The sequence below is a fragment of the Paroedura picta genome, chromosome 6 (genome assembly GCF_049243985.1).
Source record: "Paroedura picta isolate Pp20150507F chromosome 6, Ppicta_v3.0, whole genome shotgun sequence".
In the NCBI taxonomy this organism is placed as follows: Eukaryota; Metazoa; Chordata; class Lepidosauria; order Squamata; family Gekkonidae; genus Paroedura; species Paroedura picta.
In genome coordinates, this window is record NC_135374.1 from 871,373 (window position 1) to 892,331 (window position 20,959).

General features: G+C 52.8%; 3 protein-coding genes across 3 annotated transcripts; 1 reads left to right on the forward strand and 2 right to left on the reverse strand.

Moving 5' to 3' along the window:
* Positions 1 to 1,229: 1,229 nt before the first annotated feature.
* Positions 1,230 to 2,180, reverse strand: LOC143840536 (olfactory receptor 52P1-like). The gene has a single exon (XM_077344148.1). The coding sequence runs from the start codon at positions 2,178 to 2,180 to the stop codon at positions 1,230 to 1,232; it is 951 nt and encodes a 316-aa protein (XP_077200263.1).
* A 5,861-nt stretch (positions 2,181 to 8,041) lies between these two features.
* On the forward strand, positions 8,042 to 8,989 carry LOC143840537 (olfactory receptor 52I2-like). Its single transcript, XM_077344149.1, has one exon. The coding sequence runs from the start codon at positions 8,042 to 8,044 to the stop codon at positions 8,987 to 8,989; it is 948 nt and encodes a 315-aa protein (XP_077200264.1).
* Positions 8,990 to 13,604: 4,615 nt separating this feature from the next.
* On the reverse strand, positions 13,605 to 14,567 carry LOC143840538 (olfactory receptor 52M1-like). The gene has a single exon (XM_077344150.1). It carries the CDS (start codon positions 14,565 to 14,567, stop codon positions 13,605 to 13,607), a length of 963 nt encoding a protein of 320 aa, XP_077200265.1.
* Positions 14,568 to 20,959: the final 6,392 nt, after the last annotated feature.

A 20,959-nucleotide genomic window follows, 5' to 3' on the forward strand; every position in this document is an offset into this window, starting at 1 on the left:
AAATGTAAGACTAGTGCTATAGTAAACTCGTGCGGAATGGCCCTAGCAGTTACAGATTAGCAATTACAGAAATTGCACAAATATGCCATTATTAACATAAGTTAATATGTTAAAGCCTGAATAAATAACATAAGAGACTTTTTATTTTCTTATGCTTTATTAAGCCACTGGATAGATTCTGTCTCTCCTTCGTCACTATTTTGGAATCGTCCATTTTTTTCGTATATAGAAAGTTTAGCAGGCGCAGTGTGGCGCTCAGGTTTGCCAAACACACCTGGGTCATAAAATCATAGAATCATAGAATCATAGAGTTGGAAGGGCCCTCCAGGGTCATCTAGTCCAACCCCCTGCACTATGCAGGACACTCACATCACAATCGCTCCTCCACTGTCACCTGCCCCACCCCCTTGAGCCATCACAGAATCAGCCTCTCCGTCAGATGGCTCTCCAGCCCCTGTTTAAAAATCTCCAAAGATGGAGAACCCACCACCTCCCGAGGAAGCCTGTTCCACTGAGAAACCGCTCTGACTGTCAGGAACTTCTTCAGGATGTTTAGATTGAATTTCTTTTGAATTTGAATTAATTTCATTCCGGATGAAATTATCATAAATGAAATTATCATTATCTATCATAAATCCTAGAATCCTAGAGTTGGAAGGGACCTCCTAGGTCATCTAGTCCAACCCCTGGCACTATGCAGGACACGATGCAGGGTCCTTACTGGGCTTGGACCTCTGGGCTTGCTAAGAGTCTTGAAGCTGTCATAAGTCTGGAGGAGGAAAAGGGGGGCGGCCACAAAGATGACGGTGGGTTTTGCCATGGATGTTGTTGGCGTGGCAAGAGATGGCAAGGCTGGCAGAGTGCTGGGTGAAGCCTTGTCTGTTGCCCAAATCACAGGACAAGGCAGCCCTTTCAGACTTCACCCGGAAGATGACCTAGTGGTTGATACTGAAGTCACAGCCATCTTGCCGCTGGCACTGTGGTCAGCTTCTGTGCTTTATCTATTTGCTTCTTGCTTCATGGTGGCTGGGACCACCAATGGCTTACACCAGGGGTAGGCAACCTGTGGTCCTCCAGATGTCCATGGACTACAATTCCCACGAGCCCCTGCCAGTGTTTGCTGGCAGGGGCTCATGGGGATTGTAGTCCATGCTCATCTGGAGGACCACAGGTTGCCTACCCCTGGCTTACACTGTTCTCCTCCCCGCCATCTTGAATGCCCACTGGCATCAGGTCCCACCTTGGAGTGTTTTGTGGAAGAAAGGCCTCAGAACCTGCTCCCGGATTTGCCGGGTTTTCATGCCGTAGATGATGGGGTTGAGCAGGGGGGGCACAAGGAGGTAAAGGTCGGCCAGCAGGATGTGGACGTGTGTTGGGATGTTGTGTCCCCAGCGCTGGGTGTAAAAGGAGAAAAGTCCAGGGGTGTAGAAGATGAGGATGACACAGATATGAGAGGCACACGTGCCGAAGGACTTCAGACGGGCCTCCCTTGAAGAAAGCCCCACGACGGCCCGAAGGATGAAGCCGTAGGAGAGGGCAATGAGGACGGAATCGGAGCCCACCACAAAGGTGGCCGCGGTGATCCCATAGATGTGGTTGGGCGTGGTGTCTCCACAGGCCAGCTTGACTACTGCCATGTGCTCGCAGTAGGAGTGGGCGATGACGTTGGAGCCGCAGTAGGGCAGACTGCTCACCAGGCAGGTCAAGGGGGTCATGAATCCAATGCCCCGAAGGAAGGCCACCCAGGCCACCTTGGCGATGGCAGACCTCGTGAGGATGGCCGTGTAACGTAGAGGGGCACAGATGGCCACATAGCGGTCAAAGGCCATGGCGAGCAGGACCCCCGACTCCACCGCAGAGAATCCGTGGATGAAGAACATTTGCACGATGCAGGCTCTGAAGCCGATGGTGTGCGAGTGGAACCAGAAGATGCCAAGGATCTTGGGCACGGTGGACGTGCAGAGCACCAAGTCGATCACGGCCAACATGCAGAGGAAGCTGTACATGGGCAGGTGCAAGCTGGGCTCCCTCTTCACCACTGCAAGGATGGTGACGTTCCCCAGCAGGGCGATGATGTACATGGAGCAGAAGGGGAAGGCGATCCAGAAGTGGGCGGCCTCCAGCCCCGGAATCCCCACCAAGATGAAGACGGGGGGGCTGGAGTGGTTGTACTGCAGCATCACTGGGGCCTGGATTCTGGAACCGTTTCACCACCTGCATGACAACCACAGAGACCGTTAAGACCCTCAGAAGAGCGCTGCTGGGTCAGAGCTGGGAAAGCAGCTCTTCCTCCTCCCCCTCCCCCTCCTCTTTCTGAGCAGGATGACTAAAGCAGTGGCACTTGGCTTCCTGAGGCGCACCAATCTCTCTCCTGCTTTCCAACCTCTTTGGAGGATAACTGTACCCTCCCTCCCCCATGGCCAGACGGTCAGTGGCCAGCAGGGCAGGATCCCACCCCCATCAGCCCCCCCCACCCATGCCAAAGACGTCCACCAGAGATAGAAACGCGACATGATGTTTCCTCACCTCTTTGAAAAATCCCATCCAAGCGACCATCTCTGATCCAGACCTCCCCGGCTTGCAAGAAACACATTCTTTCATCAGGCAGGTAGCTCATTGCGGACTCCCAACTCTAGACTGCTGGGAAATCCCTGGAGAATTTGGGAGTGGCTCTGGGGTGGGGGAGGCAGCATTTGTGGTGAGGCCTCACTGGGGCACAATAGCCGTCTTCTCCTCTGTAGTCTGGAGGTTGCTTGGGTTGTAATCCCAGGAGAACTCCTGGCCCTGCCTGGAGGTTGGCCACCTTAAGCACTGCTGAGACACCTGCTCCTCCAGGTCTTTGGAAGAACGAGCAAAAGGACGGTGGCTCTCCTGTCCCTAAGCCCTCCTAGGCAAGCTTCCCTGGCCCCCTGTGCACGGCCGCTGCCCCCTCGCGCTGCCTCTAACCTCTTGGCTTTCTGCTCTGCCCTTCCATCCGGACTCCCCCTTCAGCGCAAGGCTCCCTCTGAGCTGGCTGTAGGAGGAGCTGCCTGGCTGCATCACCTGGGCCTGACCACTGTGGCACGGGCCATGCGCTCTTGGGCCTTGGGGGCTGCACATGAATGCTGCTTCCAGCCACAATGGACAGTTGGATGCATTTTATACACTGAGCTAAAACATCAGAGGGAGGGCAGGTCCACTGAGCTCAAGAGACTACCCCCATTAACAGAGGGTGAAGTTGTTTTGTGTACTCTGTTTTTCACTCCCTGAAGGAGTCTCCAAGCGGCTTCCGATCACCTCCCCTTCCTCTCCCCACAACAGACACCCTGTGAGGTGGATGGGGCTGAGAGAGCTCTGAGGGAACTGGGACTGGCCCAAGGGCACACAGCTGGCCGCATGTGGAGGAGGAGCGGGGAATCACACCCGGTTCTCCGTATTAGAGGCTACGAAGCCCTGCTGGCTCTCTTGAGCTGCAAATTGGGCATCCACATCATGATACAGCTATGTGCTGGGAAAAGTTGAAGGCAGCAGGATAAGAGATGGACTGACCCCCTCCAGGACGCTGTGACCCCCACTCTGCAAGACCCAAAGTAGGGAACATAGAAAGTGTGGGGGGATATAAATTTATCAGATCACCAGACGTGAGAAGCAACTTGTGGGCACTTAGAAATTAAAATTTAATTCCTATATCCCCCTTCCCCACATGGGGTCAGGAGTTTCACACAATAAAACACATTCAGTAAAATCAATTACAATAATAAAATTACAATAACATACAATATATAAAAACCACCCCCTCCCTGTTCCTGCCAACCACCAGCTACCTTAGACCGGAGAGGACCCCAAATCAATAACAGGGGAGGGGGGAGTCGATTGAGGAGGCTTGCGATGGAGATGGGGGGAGGCTGGGGGGGGACAGCTTAGGGCCCCCCTCTTGCCATTGCCCTATTGGATGATGTTTATAGAGAGGGGGGATTTATACTGCCATGTTCTTTATGTGTTGTAATTTTTATGACCCTTTTAAATTTTAACGGGGTGTTAATTGTGGACAATTGTAACCCGCCATGAGCTGGTCACAGGAGTGGTGGGAAATAAAAATAAAAATAACAACAACAACTGCTACAACAACAGCAACAACCACAACCACAATAATAAGTCATCGGGGCCCAGATGTCAGCAGGCATCTCATCTCTCCAGGTTGGACCGAGGGCTGAAAAGGCCCTGGCTCAGCTTGAGACCAGCACATGTCCTTGGGGCATGGGTGACCAGCACATGGGTGTTTGCTGAGCATAGTGCCCTCTGAGGGACATATATTGAGAGAGGGCCACATAAAGCCTTAAGAATCAGTGCCAGATTCTTGAACCTGATCTGGAACTCCACTGGCAACCAAGGCAGCTGTTGGTAAAGGTAAAGGTGTCCCCTCCTGTGCAAGCACCGAGTCATGTCTGACCCTTGGGGTGACGCCCTCTAGCGTTTTCATGGCAGCCTCAATACGGGGTGGTTTGCCAGTGCCTTCCCCAGTCATGACCGTTTACCCCCCAGCAGCAAGCTGGGTACTCATTTTACCGACCTCGGAAGGATGGAAGGCAGAGTCAGCCTTGAGCCGGCTGCTGGGATCGAACTCCCAACCTCATGAGCAAAGCTTTCAGACGGCTGCCTTACCACGCTGCGCCACAAGAGGCTCTTAAAACACATTAAAACAGTTCAAATAAATGGACAATCTGCCAAGCAATGGGTGATAACCCTCATTAGGTTCTCTGGTTGGGGCAGGCAAGAAGAAGGACCTTTATGGTTGGCATTTTTATTTGTCCAAACTGGCCTCAACCATAAGCCTGGCGGAAGAGCTACATTCGTTCCGCTAGGGCCTTGATGTTCTCAGGGAGCTCCTTCCACCAGGCAGGGGCCAGGACCAAAAACGCCCTGGCCCTGCTCAAGGGCAGCTGGTCCTCCTTTGGCCCGGGGATTACCAGGCAGAGTGAAGAGCCCTCCAGGGAACATCTCCAGGGAGGCAGGGCCCAGACAGCGTACGGCCCTGAAGGAAGAGCCGGAACCTTGCAGGGAACCCGGAACCCCAATGGGGGCCAATGCAGCTGCTGCAGCACCCCTGGTGCCTAGTAGGAGTCCTCCACAGTGTTCTAGTGAGGACCTGCAGGGGAGCATTTTGGACCAGGTGAAATTTCTGGGTTAGGGCCAAGGGTAGCTCTCTGAGCTCTTTATTAGGACCCCACCATGTTACAAGCAGAACTGGGAACTGACCCAACCCCCCACCCCCGGAAAACCCCGACTTGCATGCACAGGCAGATGTCCGTTAAAATGTTGCTTCGGCCACAGCTGCCGCTATTTATTTGTGTCATCTGCACCCCGCCTTTCTCCCCGGTGGGACCCAAAGCAGCCTAAGTTGTTCTTCTCCATTTCATCCTCACAACAACCCTGTTGGGTAGGTGAGGCTGAGTGCGTTTCTGGCTGGAAGGTTACCCAGCAGGCATCTGTGGCCGGATAGGATTCCCACTTGGGTCAGACCCCCTGGCTGTGGGTGTGCCGTGGCCACCATTTGGGGTCCGGTTCTCCCTCCTGGGCAACCGTTTTGTGTCAGCCAGTGTGTGGCTCTGCTTCCCAGGCCTCAGGCCTCCCTGCCTGCTGCGGTTGTGTTTGATGGGCAGCTGTCAAAATTCGGCAAAGGTTGCTCGGGCCAGCCCATCCTGGGGTTTGTCCGCTCCTTCCTCTTCAAAGACCCACTCACAGCCCACAGCCCCCAGCCCCCAGCCCACCACCCGTTTCCTTCCACCAGCAGCTTGGCTGCTTGAGGATGGCTGGCTGTCTCCCGTATTGACCCACGCTCTGCTGAGGGCTGTATGTCTCAGTCGTTATCAAAGGAGTCTGTGCCTGTTTTATTCCAATCACTCCATGATTTTACTGAAACTCCTCTATGAAGTTTCACGAGGAACAGAACGGGTGCCCTTCATGACACCAGCCTCAGAGGCCTCCCTCGAAAGCCCAGGCGGAGAGGGTGGCTGCTGCTAATTCCCCAGGTCTTCGGCTACCGCTCCCAGCTCTCCATGATACCACGTCAACATCCCTCAGACCAAAGGAGATGCAGGGCTCAGGGCGGATTGTGACCCCTGCCTATCGGGGCATTCTCTGTCCCCTGAGGGGGGTGGGAAGTCGACCAAAGGATCAAAACACCAGCCAGGTTTGCAAAGCAGAATGGCTTCAAAAACAGAACATACATTCCTTGACCAGAACCCAGATCCTGGAGGCTGAGGGATCCCTCGTCCTGCCTGGATGTGTCCAGGTGAGTCAAGTGAAGGTAGGTCTGTGCTTCTGTTAGTTAGTTAATTAGTTAGTTAGAGACAACATGGTGTAGTGGTTAAAGAGTGATGCTTCTAATCTGGTGAGCTGAATTTGATTCCCTGCTCCTCCCCCACAGGCAGCCATCTGGGTGACCTTGGGCTAGTCACAGTCCTGTTAGTGCTGTTCTGGCCAAGCAGTGATATCAGGGCTCTCTCAGCCTCACCCACCTCACAGAGTGTCTGTTGTGGGGAGAGGAAAGGGAAGGTGACTGTAAGCCACTTTGAGACTCCTTTGGGTAGGGAAAAGCGGCATATAAGAACCAATTCTTCTTCTTCAGTAATCTCAGGTTCATCCAGTCCAGCCTCCCTTCTCACACAGGGTGTTTGTTGTGGGGAGAGGAAAGGGAACACAAATGTAAGCCGCTCTGAGACTCCGTTGGGTAGAGAAAAGCGGCACATAAGAACCAACTCTTCTTCAGTAATCTCAGGGCTCCCACAGCCTCCCCTCCCTCACAGGGGGTCTGTTTTGGGGAGAGGGAAGAGGAGGCAATTGTAAGCTGATTTGAGACTCCTTTGAATCATAGAATCATAGAGTTGGAAGGTCCCCTAGAGGCCATCTAGTCCAACCCCCTGCTCAACGCAGGATCAGCCCAAAGCATCCTAAAGCATCCAAGAAAAGCGTGTATCCAACCTTTGCTTGAAGACTGCCAGTGAGTAGAGAATAGCGGCATATAAGCACCAACTCTTCTTCTTAGTTAGTTAGTTTTCAGCCTCAAAATCCTTGTGTCAAAATCCTTGCTAATGCCATCCCACCTTTGCAGAAGGTAATAAAACACCCCATTTGTCTCCATGCTGCCGTGGAGCTGAATTTTCTGTCCCTGATGGGACCCCATAGATGTGGGGGCGGATAGCAGGGCCTGGCAGGCCTGGCTCTTCCCTGTAGGCACAGGTCTGGCCCAGCATAGCCACTGGTGGCAGCTGCGGCAAAAAAAGGGAATGCTAAAAAATCAGTGTCCCCTTTCCGCTGGCCATCGGGGGCCCTAAAGCTGGGCTGGGCTGGGCTGGGCTGGGCTGGGCTGGGCTGGGCTGGGCTGGGCTGGGCTGGGCTGGGCTGGGCTGGGCTGGGCTGGGCTGGGCTGGGCTGGGAGATGGCCAGGCCAGTGCTGACATTATGCATAAACTGGGCATAGTCCTGGTACCATGCAAGCACCAGCCCGTCCTTTCCTCCCCATGCATAATCCCTCTTATAGTAATAAAATAACATCTCCTAGGACAGTTGTGAGGATAAGGTAGGGTAAGAATAAAGGTAAAGGTAAAGGGTGTAAGCACCGGGTCATGTCCGACCCTTGGGCTGACGCCCTCCAGCGTTTTCATGGCAGACTCAGTATGGGGTGGTTTGCCAGTGCCTTCCCCAGTCATGACCATTTACCCCCCAGCAAGCTGGGTCCTCATTTTACCAACCTCAGAAGGATGGAAGGCTGAGTCAACCTTGAGCCGGCTGCTGGGCTTGAACTCCCAGCCTCATGGGCAGAGCTTCAGACTGCATATCACTCTGCACCACAAGGAGCTCTTTTAGGGTAAGAATAAACTGCAACAAATCTTAAGTTCTTCAGTAAGATGGGGGGAAATTGTAGAGGTGAATTCTAGCACAAGGAGAGTAAATTGCCTCCTGTGTCCCAGACAGAATGCTATTTCTGCTAACGGCTTGAAATGCAGGGCCTTGTCTTTAAAAGTGCTGTTTTGTCTTTCAGTAGAACATGCTCTCTCCCCAAATGGCTTTGCACTCCAACTCCAGCGCATCTACGTTCTTCCTGAGGGGCATCCCGGGGCTTGAATCTGCCCACCTGTGGCTGGGCCTCCCCTTCTGCTGCATGTACGTCGTGGCCCTTTTCGGAAACTCTGTTGTCCTGTTGGCCATCCGACTGGACCACACCCTGCATAGCCCCATGTTCTACTTCCTAGGCATGCTGGGAGTGATCGACGTGGTCATGGCTACATCCGTGGTGCCCAAAATGCTGGACATCTTCTGGAGGGGCTCTCCGAAGATCGACTCCAGGGCCTGCCTTGCCCAGATGTTTCTCATCCATTCCATGACGGCGATGGAGTCGGGGGTCTTGTTGGCCATGGCCTTTGACCGCTACGTCGCCATCGGCCACCCGCTGAGATACGAGGCCATCTTGACTCCCCCAAGGGTGGCTCACATCGGCCTGGCCATTCTGCTCAGAGGGGTCCTGTTCATGGCGCCCTTGAGCTGGATGGTGAGCGGCTTGCCCTTCTGCGCTTCCCGGTGGGTCCCCCATTCCTACTGCGAGCACCTGGCAGTCGTGAAGCTGGCCTGTGCCGATCCCACAGCCAGCCGCCTCTACGCCCTGGCGGGGTCCACCCTGATTGTGGGGAGTGACTCCGTTTTCATTGCCGTTTCTTACGGGTTGGTTGTCAGCGCCGTGATGAAGCTGAGTGGGAGGACAGAGCGGCTCAAGGCCTTCAGCACCTGCTCCTCACACCTGTGTGTGATGCTGCTGTATTACCTGCCCGGGATGGCTTCCATTTACATCCAGGGCTTTCCTCACCGGGCACCGCCTCACGTCCAGGTCCTGCTGGCAGACCTCTACCTCAGCCTCCCGCCCACGCTGAACCCCCTCATCTACAGCCTCCAAATGAAACAGGTGCGCAGGGCACTCTGCAGGGTCTTCCCTTTGGTCAGGCATGCGGCGGGGTGACCCAAGGAGGGAAGGGATGCGCCCACCCTTAGGGAGTTCAGGTTCATTTCTACCCATTGTGGGGAAGGGTCCAGACCATCCGCAATGCCTGAGAATTCTTTTGGAACACCGTTTTTTAATACCTGCAGCCATTAGTGGGTGGCCCTGGGACTCAGGGCTGAAATCCAGCGTCCACACAGAGCCACCCTGGGGGGTACAGATTTTTAGCAGGTCACTATCTAATTAAATTAGGTCACTATCTAATTAACCACTCTGTACAAGGTGTGCTAAATACTGTCCAATCGGCTCCAGAACGCTGCCGTCTCTTGTGTCTTGTCCCTCTTCAGGCTCATGGTGGGGGGGGGGGGTCTTCCCTATCCGGGCAAACATCCAAAGAGGTTTTCCCTGCATCTGGCCAGCTGCCAGAGCACCTTGCAGATATCTTCGTCTGTACAAAGTTCACTCTCCATTTCTCCAATGGCAGGAGCATTAGGGGGGGGACCAGTGATGGTCTTGAGAATCACATCCCCTAAAGCCCTGTATGGAATGGAATGTGGAGTTGGAGAGCCCATCTGAACAGCAGTTCCATGGGCTTCTGGTCTACGCCCAAGTTCAGTTCCAAAGTGATGGTTTGGACCTTTAAAGGTTTACGGAACTTGGAACTGCAGTAACTAAAGGATCATGTTATCCTGTACATTCCTACCCAGGAATAAGGCTGATCCTGCACTGAGCAGTGGGTTGGATTAGATGGCCTCTATGGCCCCTTCCCACTCTAGGATTCTAGGAGTCTAGTTCAGCAGGGGAAGGGGCTGCCTGAGGAGGTGGGGAGCTCCCCCTCACTGGCCGTCTTCAAGCAGCGGCTGGACAGATCCTTCTCCTGGATGCTGGAGGCTGATCCTGCACTGAGCAGGGGGTGGGACTAGATGGCCTTTGTGGTCCCTTCCCACTCTAGGATTCTAGGAGTCTAGTTCAGCCGTGGAAGGGGCTGCCTCAGGAGGTGGGGAGCTCCCCCTCACTGGCCGTCTTCAAGCAGCGGCTGGACAGATCCTTCTCCTGGGTGCTTCAGGCTGACCCTGCACTGAGCAGGGGGTGGACTAGATGGCCTGCATGGCCCCTTCCCACTCTAGGATTCTAGGAGTCCAGTTCAGCAGGGGAAGGGGCTGCCTCAGGAGGTGGGGAGCTCCCCGTCACTGGCCGTCTTCAAGCAGCGGCTGGACAGATCCTTCTCCTGGATGCTGGAGGCTGATCCTGCACTGAGCAGGGGGTGGACTAGATGGCCTGCATGGCCCCTTCCCACTCTGGGATTCTAGGAGTCTAGTTCAGCAGGGGAAGGGGCTGCCGAAGGAGGTGGGGAGCTCCCCCTCACTGGCCGCCTTCAAGCAGGGGCTGGACAGATCCTTCTCCTGGATGCTGGAGGCTGATCCTGCACTGAGCAGGGGGATGGACTAGATGGCCTCCATGGCCCCTTCCCACTCTGGGATTCTAGGAGTCTAGTTCAGCAGGGGAAGGGGCTGCCTAAGGAGGTGGGGAGCTCCCCCTCACTGGCCGTCTTCAAGCAGGCGCTGGACAGATCCTTCTCCTGGATGCTTGAGGCTGGTCCTGTCTTGAAGAGGGGGAGTGGCTAGATGGCCTGGAGATCTCCTGGAATGACATCAACTCTCCCTCAAAGGCCAGAACAGGCCTTGAAGGGTCCCTACCTCCTCCCACTGCCTTTCTAGTCAGGGAAACTGACACTTGGATTACTGTGACTACCTAGCAACAACCACTGTGGGAATCTGCAACTTAAAGCTACATGGAGCTAGATGAGGGGCAGGGGCTCATGGGAATTGTAGTCCATGGACATCTGGAGGGCCGCAGTTTGACTACCCTGGTCTTCACTGTTGATGCCAGATGTGTACAGAGCGTGGTTCAACAGCATATGGAGAACATCCCAGAGGGGGCATCGGAAGAGAAGTGCAGTTGGCCTATTTGGAATAGGAACTTCCTGGTAGTTTTCAGATAATCTCCTCCTGATTGGTTGGGTTGGAGACTTCCTGCTCCCTGAAGCACACGTCCTCCCCGATTGCCTCCAGAAGGACGACAGTTAGCCAGTTAGACTGTTAGGATTCTCTCTCTCTCTCCTCTCCTGTCTTCACATAGTTGTTTCTCTTCTCTGACCCCAGAGGTCCCTTCCAACTCTGTGATTCTATGATTCTCGATAAAGCTATTTACTCTTTAAGATGCTGGTGCTGTGCTCCTCCTTTGCATCTTGAAACTCTGCCAACATTCACAAGGCAGACATCTCTAAAAAGTAAAGTTTGCTTTCTTCTCTTATACCAAAGGAAGGCTGGTCGGATTTCAGTGGAAACTAGCAAACAACCTAGAACAATTTATTTCAGGCAGCAACGCATGATGGGTTCCTCTTTTTTGATCATGTATGTATATAAATGCAAGACACTGTTACAAAAGTTGCAACACTCTGAAAGTTGTTGTTGTTGTTGTTGTTGTTGTTGTTAATAAATTTGTTACCCTCCACTCTCAGCATGCCCACTCATGTCGGGTTACGTTACAAATTCAATACAATAAAATACATTCCCCAATTTAAAACCCCATAAAATTACAAAAAGTACAAAACCATATGGCAGAAATAACAGTCCATCTTAACAGCTCCAATTATCAACCAGGTGGTTAGGGGAGAGGTAGGACAACCGACCGCGCCAATGGATGGACCAGGGTGGGAGTGTATCTTCCAGGGGGGAGCCCTGTCCAATCTTCTACCAGGGGGGGGGACCCATAGCTGGTGTTTCTCAGTTAAAACATAGCAAGCAACAGGGACTAAAGTAACACAGGGAGTGAAGATGCTGAACTCCAGTAGCATGTGCAGGTGTTCAGACCACGTGCAGATGTGTTCATGCCCAAGTTCCATTGCATGGACCACGTACACAGGCGAGGGGAGCACCACAGCCCAAGGTGTCCATATTGTGTTCATTTAGGGCTTTCAGCGTGTCTTCATTTGGTTGCTATAACCTTTCTTGAGTAACTGACCCATTCCTTCACACCTCTGGTGGGTCACTTATGTTCAAAGCCAGCCCTTCTCAACATATTTTACCCTCGAGAAACCAAAACATCCTTCAGAATGTTCAAGAAACCTCAGAAGAGGCGGGATGGGGCAGAATACAGTTGGGAAGCAGAGCTCTGGACACGCCCACCCAGGGCCCCTCCCCTTCCAGCCCCCTCCAGGCCTCTCATTGGCCGCTTGGGCAGGTCAACATGACCATAAATTTTTTAATTTATATTTATATACCGCCAATCTCAAAAGGTCATATCACTCAATAGATGTTTAACAAATTTAAGAAATATATAAAAAATTAATTCCCGCCCATTCAGGAAACCCTTCTAGGGCCATCATGGAATCCCAGTGGTTCACAAAACCCTGGTTGAGAAAGCCTGCATTAAAGGAAGCATAAATAGAAGAATTTAATTTGGCCCCTCACTTTTCTTTCCCTTAAAGTATCGTAAAAGGGCTTCCAACCCCCTTCTCTTCCTCTCCCCACAACAGATACCCTGTGAGGTCGGGGGGGGGGGGGCTGAGAGAGCTCTGAGAGAACAGTGACTGGCCCAAGGTCTCCCAGGGGGCTGCATGTGCAGGAGGAGGAGTGGGGAATTGAACCTCCTGATTCTCCAGATTATAGTCTGCTGCTCTTCACCTCTATACCATGCAGGCTCTTTTCCGCACAAGGAAGTGGGAAGACTCAGGGCCATTCCACACAGATTCTTTGTAGCAGGAGTGTGGCAAATTGTAATCGCTACAAAAATGTGGTTATGCACAATGTCGCAGACAATCTGCCACACTCCTGAAACCGATCCGCAAAAAGCGCTTTGTTGTAGCGCTTTCAGGGAAATCCCAAAAAGTGGATTCACCCTCCGGAAAGCGCTACACTCCTGCAACCAATCTGTGCGTTACCATTGTTGTGGTTTCTGCAAAGTCCCTCCCTCTGTTGCAGTTTCTGCAAAGTCCCTCCCCTCTGATCTTCTGGCGAAGCGATCACCATTTTTTTTTCTCGGAGCGAGCGGAGATCAACGAACCGGCGAGCCTTCATTTACCCAGCGAGGCTTCCCCAGCTGCAGTCCCTCTCCAGAGCTGTTTTAAGTCACCAAGGACCACACAGCCCCGTTTGCTGGTTTATTTTCCCTTTATTTTTCCCTTTATTTTCGGCCGAAAATCACGCCCGTGTGGGGGGGGGATTTTATTTTCACTCGGGGGGAGTGTGGCAACTATGAAACGGCAGCTCACACGCCACCTGCTAGCTAGATAGGTCTCTCCGTTGCAACGAATCAACGCAGATTCGTTGCAACGTGTGTTTGTGTGTGTGTTTTTTTAAACCTGCCTTAAAGGGAAAGGGACTTTTCGGGAGCATGATAATGGCCGCCCATTGGCTGCTCGTTTGACTGACGGCCAGGGGCGGGACAAAGCTTGGCAAATATCGCTTCCTGGATAGCTATTTTTGCCGAGACCGGAAACCTGTGGGAAACGATTGAAACGCAACTGGATTCCACTACAAAGGCTGGTATACATAACGACGAATTCCACTATTTAAAATGGCGATTTTTCATTCCACAACCAATTTGCTACATAGATCCTGGTGCGGAATGGCCCTCAAACAAGGCTTTTGGCATCTCTTCTGCCACAGGAGCACATCTTGGCCAGCCTCCGTCGGATCTCTTTGGTCCGGACTGCGTAGACGATGGGGTTCAAGACAGGTGTGATGATGAGGTAGAAGTTGGCCAGGAGGATATGGGCTGGCGGGGGCACATGGCGGCCAAACCGGTGCGTCAGGGAGGACACCGCAATAGGGATGTAGAAAGCCAGGATGGCGCAGATGTGTGAGGAGCACGTGCTGAAGGCCTTAAGACGGGCCTCCGCAGTGGCCAGGTTCATCACGGCTCGGAAGATGAGCCAGTAGGACCATCCAATGCACAGAGAGTCAACGATGAGCACCAAGAAGCCAATGATCATCCCATAAAGGTTGCTGATGGAAATGTCCTCGCAGGAGAGCATGACCACAGCCATGTGCTCACAATAGGAATGTGCGATGACGTTGGTGTGGAAGTGCGTGTACCGCCTGGTAAGCAACGGAAGTGGACAGATATACAGGAAGCCCCTCAGGGCGGCCCCCAGTCCCATCTTGGCAACAACCGGATGTGTCAAAATAGCCTTGTGTCTCAGAGGAGCACAGATAGCAACGTACCGATCAAAAGCCATGGCCAGGAAGATCCCGGATTCAATGGTGGCGAAGGAGTGGATGACAAACATCTGCAGCAGGCACATGTGGAAGCCGATCTCTCGGTCGTCCAGCCAGAAGATGCTGAGCAACTTGGGCATGGTGCAGGAAGAGAGGACCAGGTCGATGGCGGCCAACATGGAGAGGAAGAGGTACATGGGCTGGTGGAGGCTGGCCTCGGCCTTGACGATGAAGAGGATGGTGCCGTTCCCCACCACGGCCACAAGGTACACGAGGCAGAAGGGGACGGAGAACCACACGTGGGCAGCCTCCAGCTGAGGGATGCCGGTGAGGAGGAAGGCGGAGGGGATAAAGCATTCATTGGAGGGCTTGGGCATCCTCTCCGAACACTGGCAGAGAAAACGTCACAGCGGTTAGCAGAGCCTGGTTAAAAAGTAGATAAAAGTTTATTTGGGAATTGACATGTTTGGTAGTGCAGAGGAGAGACAGAGAGAGGAGCTAACTACATGTCTAGCTGAGAGAGAGAGGCTGGACTGTGGCTTCCGAGAAGAAGCAGGAAGTTGCCCCTATGAGCAGCAATCTGGAGACAGACTAGGAAGGACGCTTGAGAGGAGAGAAGGTCCTAACAATCTTCTCGCTGCCCTCTGCAGGGTCTTCTCCTCTTCTTCTTTGGACACCAGACATTGCCTGTCCCAAATGGCCAGGAGGGAAGTCCATCAAGCCCTTTGCACTGAACACGGACGTCTCTTTGCCCCTGGATTTGAGGACCACGGCCCTCTGGAGACCAACAAGTTTTCGGCAGGAGTCATCTTTTGAGTGCCAAAGCTGAAGAGACCCATGAAGGGTGATTTGACATGCAAAAGGTCAACCCCTGAAACTCAGTGGCCCCAAAGGTGCTCGTGGACCTTGGTCGAGCTCTTCTGCTGCAGCCCCCCACCACAACCCCCTCTGAAATGACGGCTTCACTACAGACTGGGTGGGCACTCAGCTAGCCCAGGCCAAAAAAACACCCCCAAAATATCTTACATTCTTCAGGTATTATTCAAGCCGATTACAAATTCTCAGCTACCAGTGTAGCTAAGCCCAAATAAAAGCTGTTTCTTTAATGTCTTTTAATTGCAAGTATTCAGTTATAGTGGCTGGCTGGCCCAGCAGGAGCTGAGAGCGAAGGAGCCCCCACCCCCTCCCCATGCAGATCCAGGGACAGCTTCTCCCGAGGCCAGGTTGAATCTGCCCCACAGAAGAAGCCAAGTCAGCCCCAGGACCAGGCTGGCTTTTTTAGAATCGTTTTCTTTCCCCTTGGGTCTATGGGTCTCCCCCAAAATTGAGGTTTTGAAAAATCCCAGATCCACACACCATGCTGGCATTTGGACACAAGATTTTTCAGAAATACCAAATATTTTTCAGGCATAATAGACACGAACCAAAAAAAATCCAATTGCTTCTCTTTTTGTTACTAACAATAACGGGTGAGCCTTCTGGAACTGCAGAGGGGTCCCCCCCCCCCCGCTAAAGCAACGGTTTCCTCCAGCCAGATCTCTGTAGTCTGAAGATGAGCTGCAATTCCAGGGGATCCCCAAGCCCCACCTGGAGGCTGGCATCCCTCACTGTGCCTCATAGTCCTCTAGGGAGGGTTACCTGCTGTCTTCTGTCAGTCCTGGAAGGAGCTGTCCTCCAAGAGCCAAGCAGCTTCTGGAGGCACGGGAAAGGTGAAGAGGCCTTCTGAGTGTTGAGGACAGCAGTCCATGGGAAGGCTGAGTAAGGAAGTGAGACAGCCAGGTGAAAGGCAGACCCACATCCCGCCGCCATGGAGAAGTTCCAGGTTAGCCAATCAGGACTCACTCAGGAAATTGAACTTGAGGTTTTGTGTTGTTGTTTTTTGGGGGGGGGGGCACTGGACATGCACAAAGCAGGACACTCACAACTACCTGCCCACCCACAGTGACCCCAATTTCATGCCCAAATAATCCCCCACACATACCAAAAATCTCCAGAATCCAGCCTGGCCTGGAGGAATTTCACCTACCATCCCACAGTTATGATTAGTAATTCCTGGGTCTGCCAGGAAGGGCCACAAGAGACAAACCCTGCCCCATCCCTTCCTGCCCACCCACTCCCCACCTACCTGAGTTCACAGAATCAGCATTTCTGTCAGATGACTCTCTAGCCTCTGCATAAAAACTTCCAAAGGAGGAGAACCCATGCTTTAGGATGCTTAGGTCTGATCCTGCGTTGAGCAGGGGGTTGGACTAGATGGCCTGTATGGCCCCTTCCCACTCTATGATTCTAGGATTCTAGGATTCTATGACCCTGCGTTGAGCAGGGGGTTGGACTAGATCACCTGTATGGCCCCTTCCAACTCTAGGATTCTATGATTCTATGATTCTATAACCCACCACCTCCTGAGGAAGACTCTTCCAACTGAGGAACTGCTCTCACTGTCAGAGACTTCTTCCGGATGTTTAGCCGAAAATCCTTTTGAATTAAAGAACTCAAGAACTGTACAACTAAACTCAGCTAAATGTTTCTGGCAATTAATTCCACCACCACCCCCTGCCCCCTTCTCTAGTTGAATGTTGACGGAGAAGATTCTGTCCCATTATATTTGAAGAAGTGTGCCTGCCCCTGGAAGCTTAGCCCTTGAAGAAAGCTTTGCTGGCCATAAAGGTGCCTGGATGGACTGAGTAGCCAGAACCTTGCAGGGGCCCCAGTGCAAGACCCAAAGCGAGACACAGCTGCAGTCCAGATGCCACCCAAAACGTGGAGCAGCCTTCAGCCTGCCCGGCAGAACGGCAGCCGAGCAGCAGCCCAAGCGTAATATAAATTGAAGAATACATAAATAAATAAAGTGGCCACGCCTGTCAAGTACGAAGCAGACAGAGCAGCTGCTAATCCAGAGGGGAGGGGAGGGGAGGGGGTTGCCGTGCTGGTCTGGGCTGTCCCCCTTGCCGTGGAATTCACTGGGAGCCTGTAGGACCAGCCGACTTCTGTCAGCACTCACAACCAGGCAAGTTGCAGGGAGTTCCTGACTCAGGTCTTCCGTAATGGTGGCCCCTTGGACTTACCAAGTGGCGATGCCAGCAGGTCTCCCTCCCCAGGAAAGGTTGTCCCCACCCCCTTGGAGAAGTATTTATGCTGCTTCCTGATCACGCCTTGGGGGACTTTGTGACCCACTGGGGGCTCGGCCTTCTTCCATTGGCTCCTTGGCTTCTAAATCTCAGCGCAACAACGAGGACTGGGAGGAGGGCCAAAGACCTTCCTTTTTAAAAAAAAGTTCTGCTTTTGCTCATTTTTATCTAAATGTACCCAATTAACATTCCCATCGCCCATTCCTTTCATCGTCGGGCCAAGCAAGTCCTGTCACAAAAGCCTTCTCATTTTGGACATCTTGCCCACTTGACCACGCCAACCGCTGGCCCCCTGCCAAGGATGAAGGTCACCTTGAAGCCACGGGAGGAGCAACCTCTGTGGGGGGGAGGGGAGGGGGGCTCTGGGATTGTCCACTGCCCGGACGGCAGACACAACAGTATGCGGGAAACAACAGGCAGAGCCCAGAAGAGCTCGACACAAAGCAAGAGTTGCTCTTAAAGACCAGGTAACAATTTAACATTTCAGGCACATAATTTTTGCTTTCCCAAAACAGCTGAGTGAAACGCAAGATGGGAAGTTACCACTTTGTTGAGAATTACTCTAGGTATAAAAGTATTTCCTTGGATGTAAAGCGTAACCAAGCTTGTATATAACAGTCAGTGTGGGGCCAAAAGGGACCTGGAGGTCTCGTTCCAGCTGGTCTCATTCCTGAACTGCCATATTTCGGAAACAGGACTGAAGCAAAGCCTAACATGATGACACACTAAGGGATGCAAAAATTGCATAGTGAGATCCTCGTCTCTGCAAACTGTACTCAGGACTATGGATCACAGTCCCAGGATACCTGAGGGATCGCCTGTCCGCCTACACCCCTCAGAGAGCCTTGTGCTCCACCACCTCCAACCTCTGGTGGTCCCTGGCCCCAAGGAAGCCCACTTGGCCTCAACCAGGGCCAGAGCTTTCTCCATCCTGGGCCCCACCTGGTGGAAGGAGCTCCAGGAGGAGATCAGGGCCCTGACAGAGCTGAAACAGTTCCGCAGGGCCTGCAGAAGGGAGCTCCTCCGCCAGGCATTGGGCTGAGGCCGACCTGAGCCCCTGCTTCCCATTGCCCCCCCCCCCAGCCTCCCTCCTCCAACATCTAGTACAAATCCGCCCAACCCACTGGGCCTCAGTATGCGCTGAGCTGATGCTCTTTGCAGGTTCCACCGTTCTTTAATGTTATTGTTGTTATTATGCTAATGTTCTTATTGTTATCACCTTGTTATTACCACAAATGGAGTTACCTGTACCATTTCTTGTTTCATGTAAACCTCCCTGTGCCTTCGGGGAGGGTGGAGTATAAATACAATAAATAAATAATAAATAAAGTAACTTTGTGAAGCCTTTTGTACAGGGCTGACCTACTGACTACAGAACCATCTATGCCAGGCGCTCCAACTGGCTCGGAAGGACCTTGCCGTAGTAACTGACTCCACAGTCACCTTGAGACTGGACTACTGTAATACGCTCCATGCAGGGCTACCGTTGAAGACACTTCAAAATTGTCTGCAAGTCACGGGTATACTGGGACCTAAAGGTCACCTAAAAGTGGGGGGATACTGCCACCCACCTGAACAAACCCTTGGGATTGATCTTTTCGGCCCTGGCCCCAACCTGGTGGAACGAGCTCCCGGAAGAGCTAAGGGCCCCGACAGAATTCACTTGGTCCCACAGGGCCTGCAAGACAGAGCTCTCCCACCAGGTGTACGGTTGAGGCCAGGCTACAGACCAGGAATCATGATCAGGTTCTCCCCCGTCCTTGTGTAATCCGTACCCCTGGGGCCGACATCACCCCACTGGGCTGACATCGCCCACTGATATTACACAACTGGGAACAGAGGAGCAGAGGTGTGGAGGGTTCGTTAAGTTGGAAATGGTTGCCACCATCTGTGATGCAGCGTTGGCTAGATGGTCAGTTGTGCCAGCTGTTGGGAAATGTATTCTGTATTTTGAGGATGTTTTGTATTTTTAACTGCCCTGAGACAGCTGGTCCAAGAGGGGCAGTACATAAGCCAGATGGATGGATGGATGGATGGATGGATGGATGGATGGATGGATGGATGGATGGGTGGGTGGATGGGTGGGTGGGTGGGTGGATAAAGAAGGAAGGAGACGAAAGCACAAATGGCTGTATATTGACTGGGTCATGCTGTAGAAATGAGCTTTCCGGACATGGTCAATGACTGTGTGTTGGAACAGTTGCTCACAGAGCCAGCTTTGGGCCTGGTTCTGAGCCGCTGGGAACAGTGAACACAATGCTATGATATTCAGGATTGTGGTCAGAGGAAACTCCAAAATGGTAACACTTCATTTCCAATGAGGGAAATAGTAGAAAGGAACCTGGAAGGAAAACCCAAAAGTCAGACCCCCTAGCCTAGAGGATGCCTGGAAGCGATTTAAAACCGCACTAGCTGAGGCCCGAAGAGAAAGAGAATAACAACGGGAAGCCCTGCCACGTCTCCAAGAAGGCCTGTGTGGTCAGCAACACAAGTGAGAAGCTGCACAAAGTAAAGACGGTGCTTTCTAAAAGGGGCTGGACTCCCCCGATGAACTGAGCAGGCCGGAGCATGCAGGTTAACAAGCAGGTTGCTGAAAGCATCAAAATGCTTTTTCACTCTGTCCAAAGCAGGAAACCAGGCAGAGCTGCCGAGGGGTCTGTGGGTGACAAAGCTCCACAGGAAGATGAGGAAGTGGCAGAGCAGCTCAGCCACCTTCTTGCTTCTGTGCTCACTGTGGGAGGTGTGGGGCAGAGACCCGGGCCCTAAATTCAGGAAGGGAGGCGGAAGAAGTGAGCCAAATTGAGGTGGCTGACTGGGGGGATGAAAAAACAGCAAGTCTCCAGGTCCTGGGGCTGCACACCCAAGAGTCCTAAAGAGGCTCAGGTGTAAGATAGTAGATCTGGGGGTGGTTTGCCTGTTGTTGAAAGCCACTGCGAAATATGTGGGTTGAAGAATCACACCGCTCTTTACTTGTGAATGTACGTGACACAACAGCACCACGACTTCACTCTCTGCCCAAAAAACCCCCAGAATATCCCAACACGGGTACATGCAGGTGACAAGGGGGCTGGCCACGGCGGTGGGCCATTGGCTCAGACCCCTGGATTAATTAATTTAAGATCATTGGCTGTTGCAGTGGCCGTGACAGAGCCCAGGTCTACCCCATCCTACCACAGACCATGTGCTTGGTCCTCTATAGCAGGGGTAGTCAACCTGCGGTCCTCCAGATGTCCATGGGCTACAATTCCCATGAGCCCCTGCCAGCATTTGCTGGCAGGGGGCTCATGGGAATTGTAGTCCATGGACATCTGGAGGACCGCAGGTTGATTACCCCTGCTCTATAGGGTCGGCCACGGGTCCACATCCACGGCAGCCACCCTGAAGCAGAAGGAAAGGCCGGGTAAGAATGTTTAGAAGGGGGCCTCTCCAACGGATTGCACGCCTGCCAAAGCCTGTTCACCTTCTGTTAGCTGCCTCCCTCCCAGGCTTGTTGCGGCCGGCCAAATCCTGCAGGCCTCTTGCTGGCCTTTATCAGGTCACAGATGTCGGGTGGGTCTGACCGCAACCACATTTGCAACCCTTCATTCCCTAGATCAAAGTTTTGTGCTTGCAGGATTTTGCAGGTCTTATTTCTAGTCTGA

Coding starts and splice junctions, on each gene's coding strand:
- LOC143840536 (XM_077344148.1), bottom strand. CDS start 2,180: ATGCTGCAGTACAACCACTCCAGCCCCCCCGTCTTCATCTTGGTGGGG.
- LOC143840537 (XM_077344149.1), top strand. CDS start 8,042: ATGGCTTTGCACTCCAACTCCAGCGCATCTACGTTCTTCCTGAGGGGC.
- LOC143840538 (XM_077344150.1), bottom strand. CDS start 14,567: ATGCCCAAGCCCTCCAATGAATGCTTTATCCCCTCCGCCTTCCTCCTC.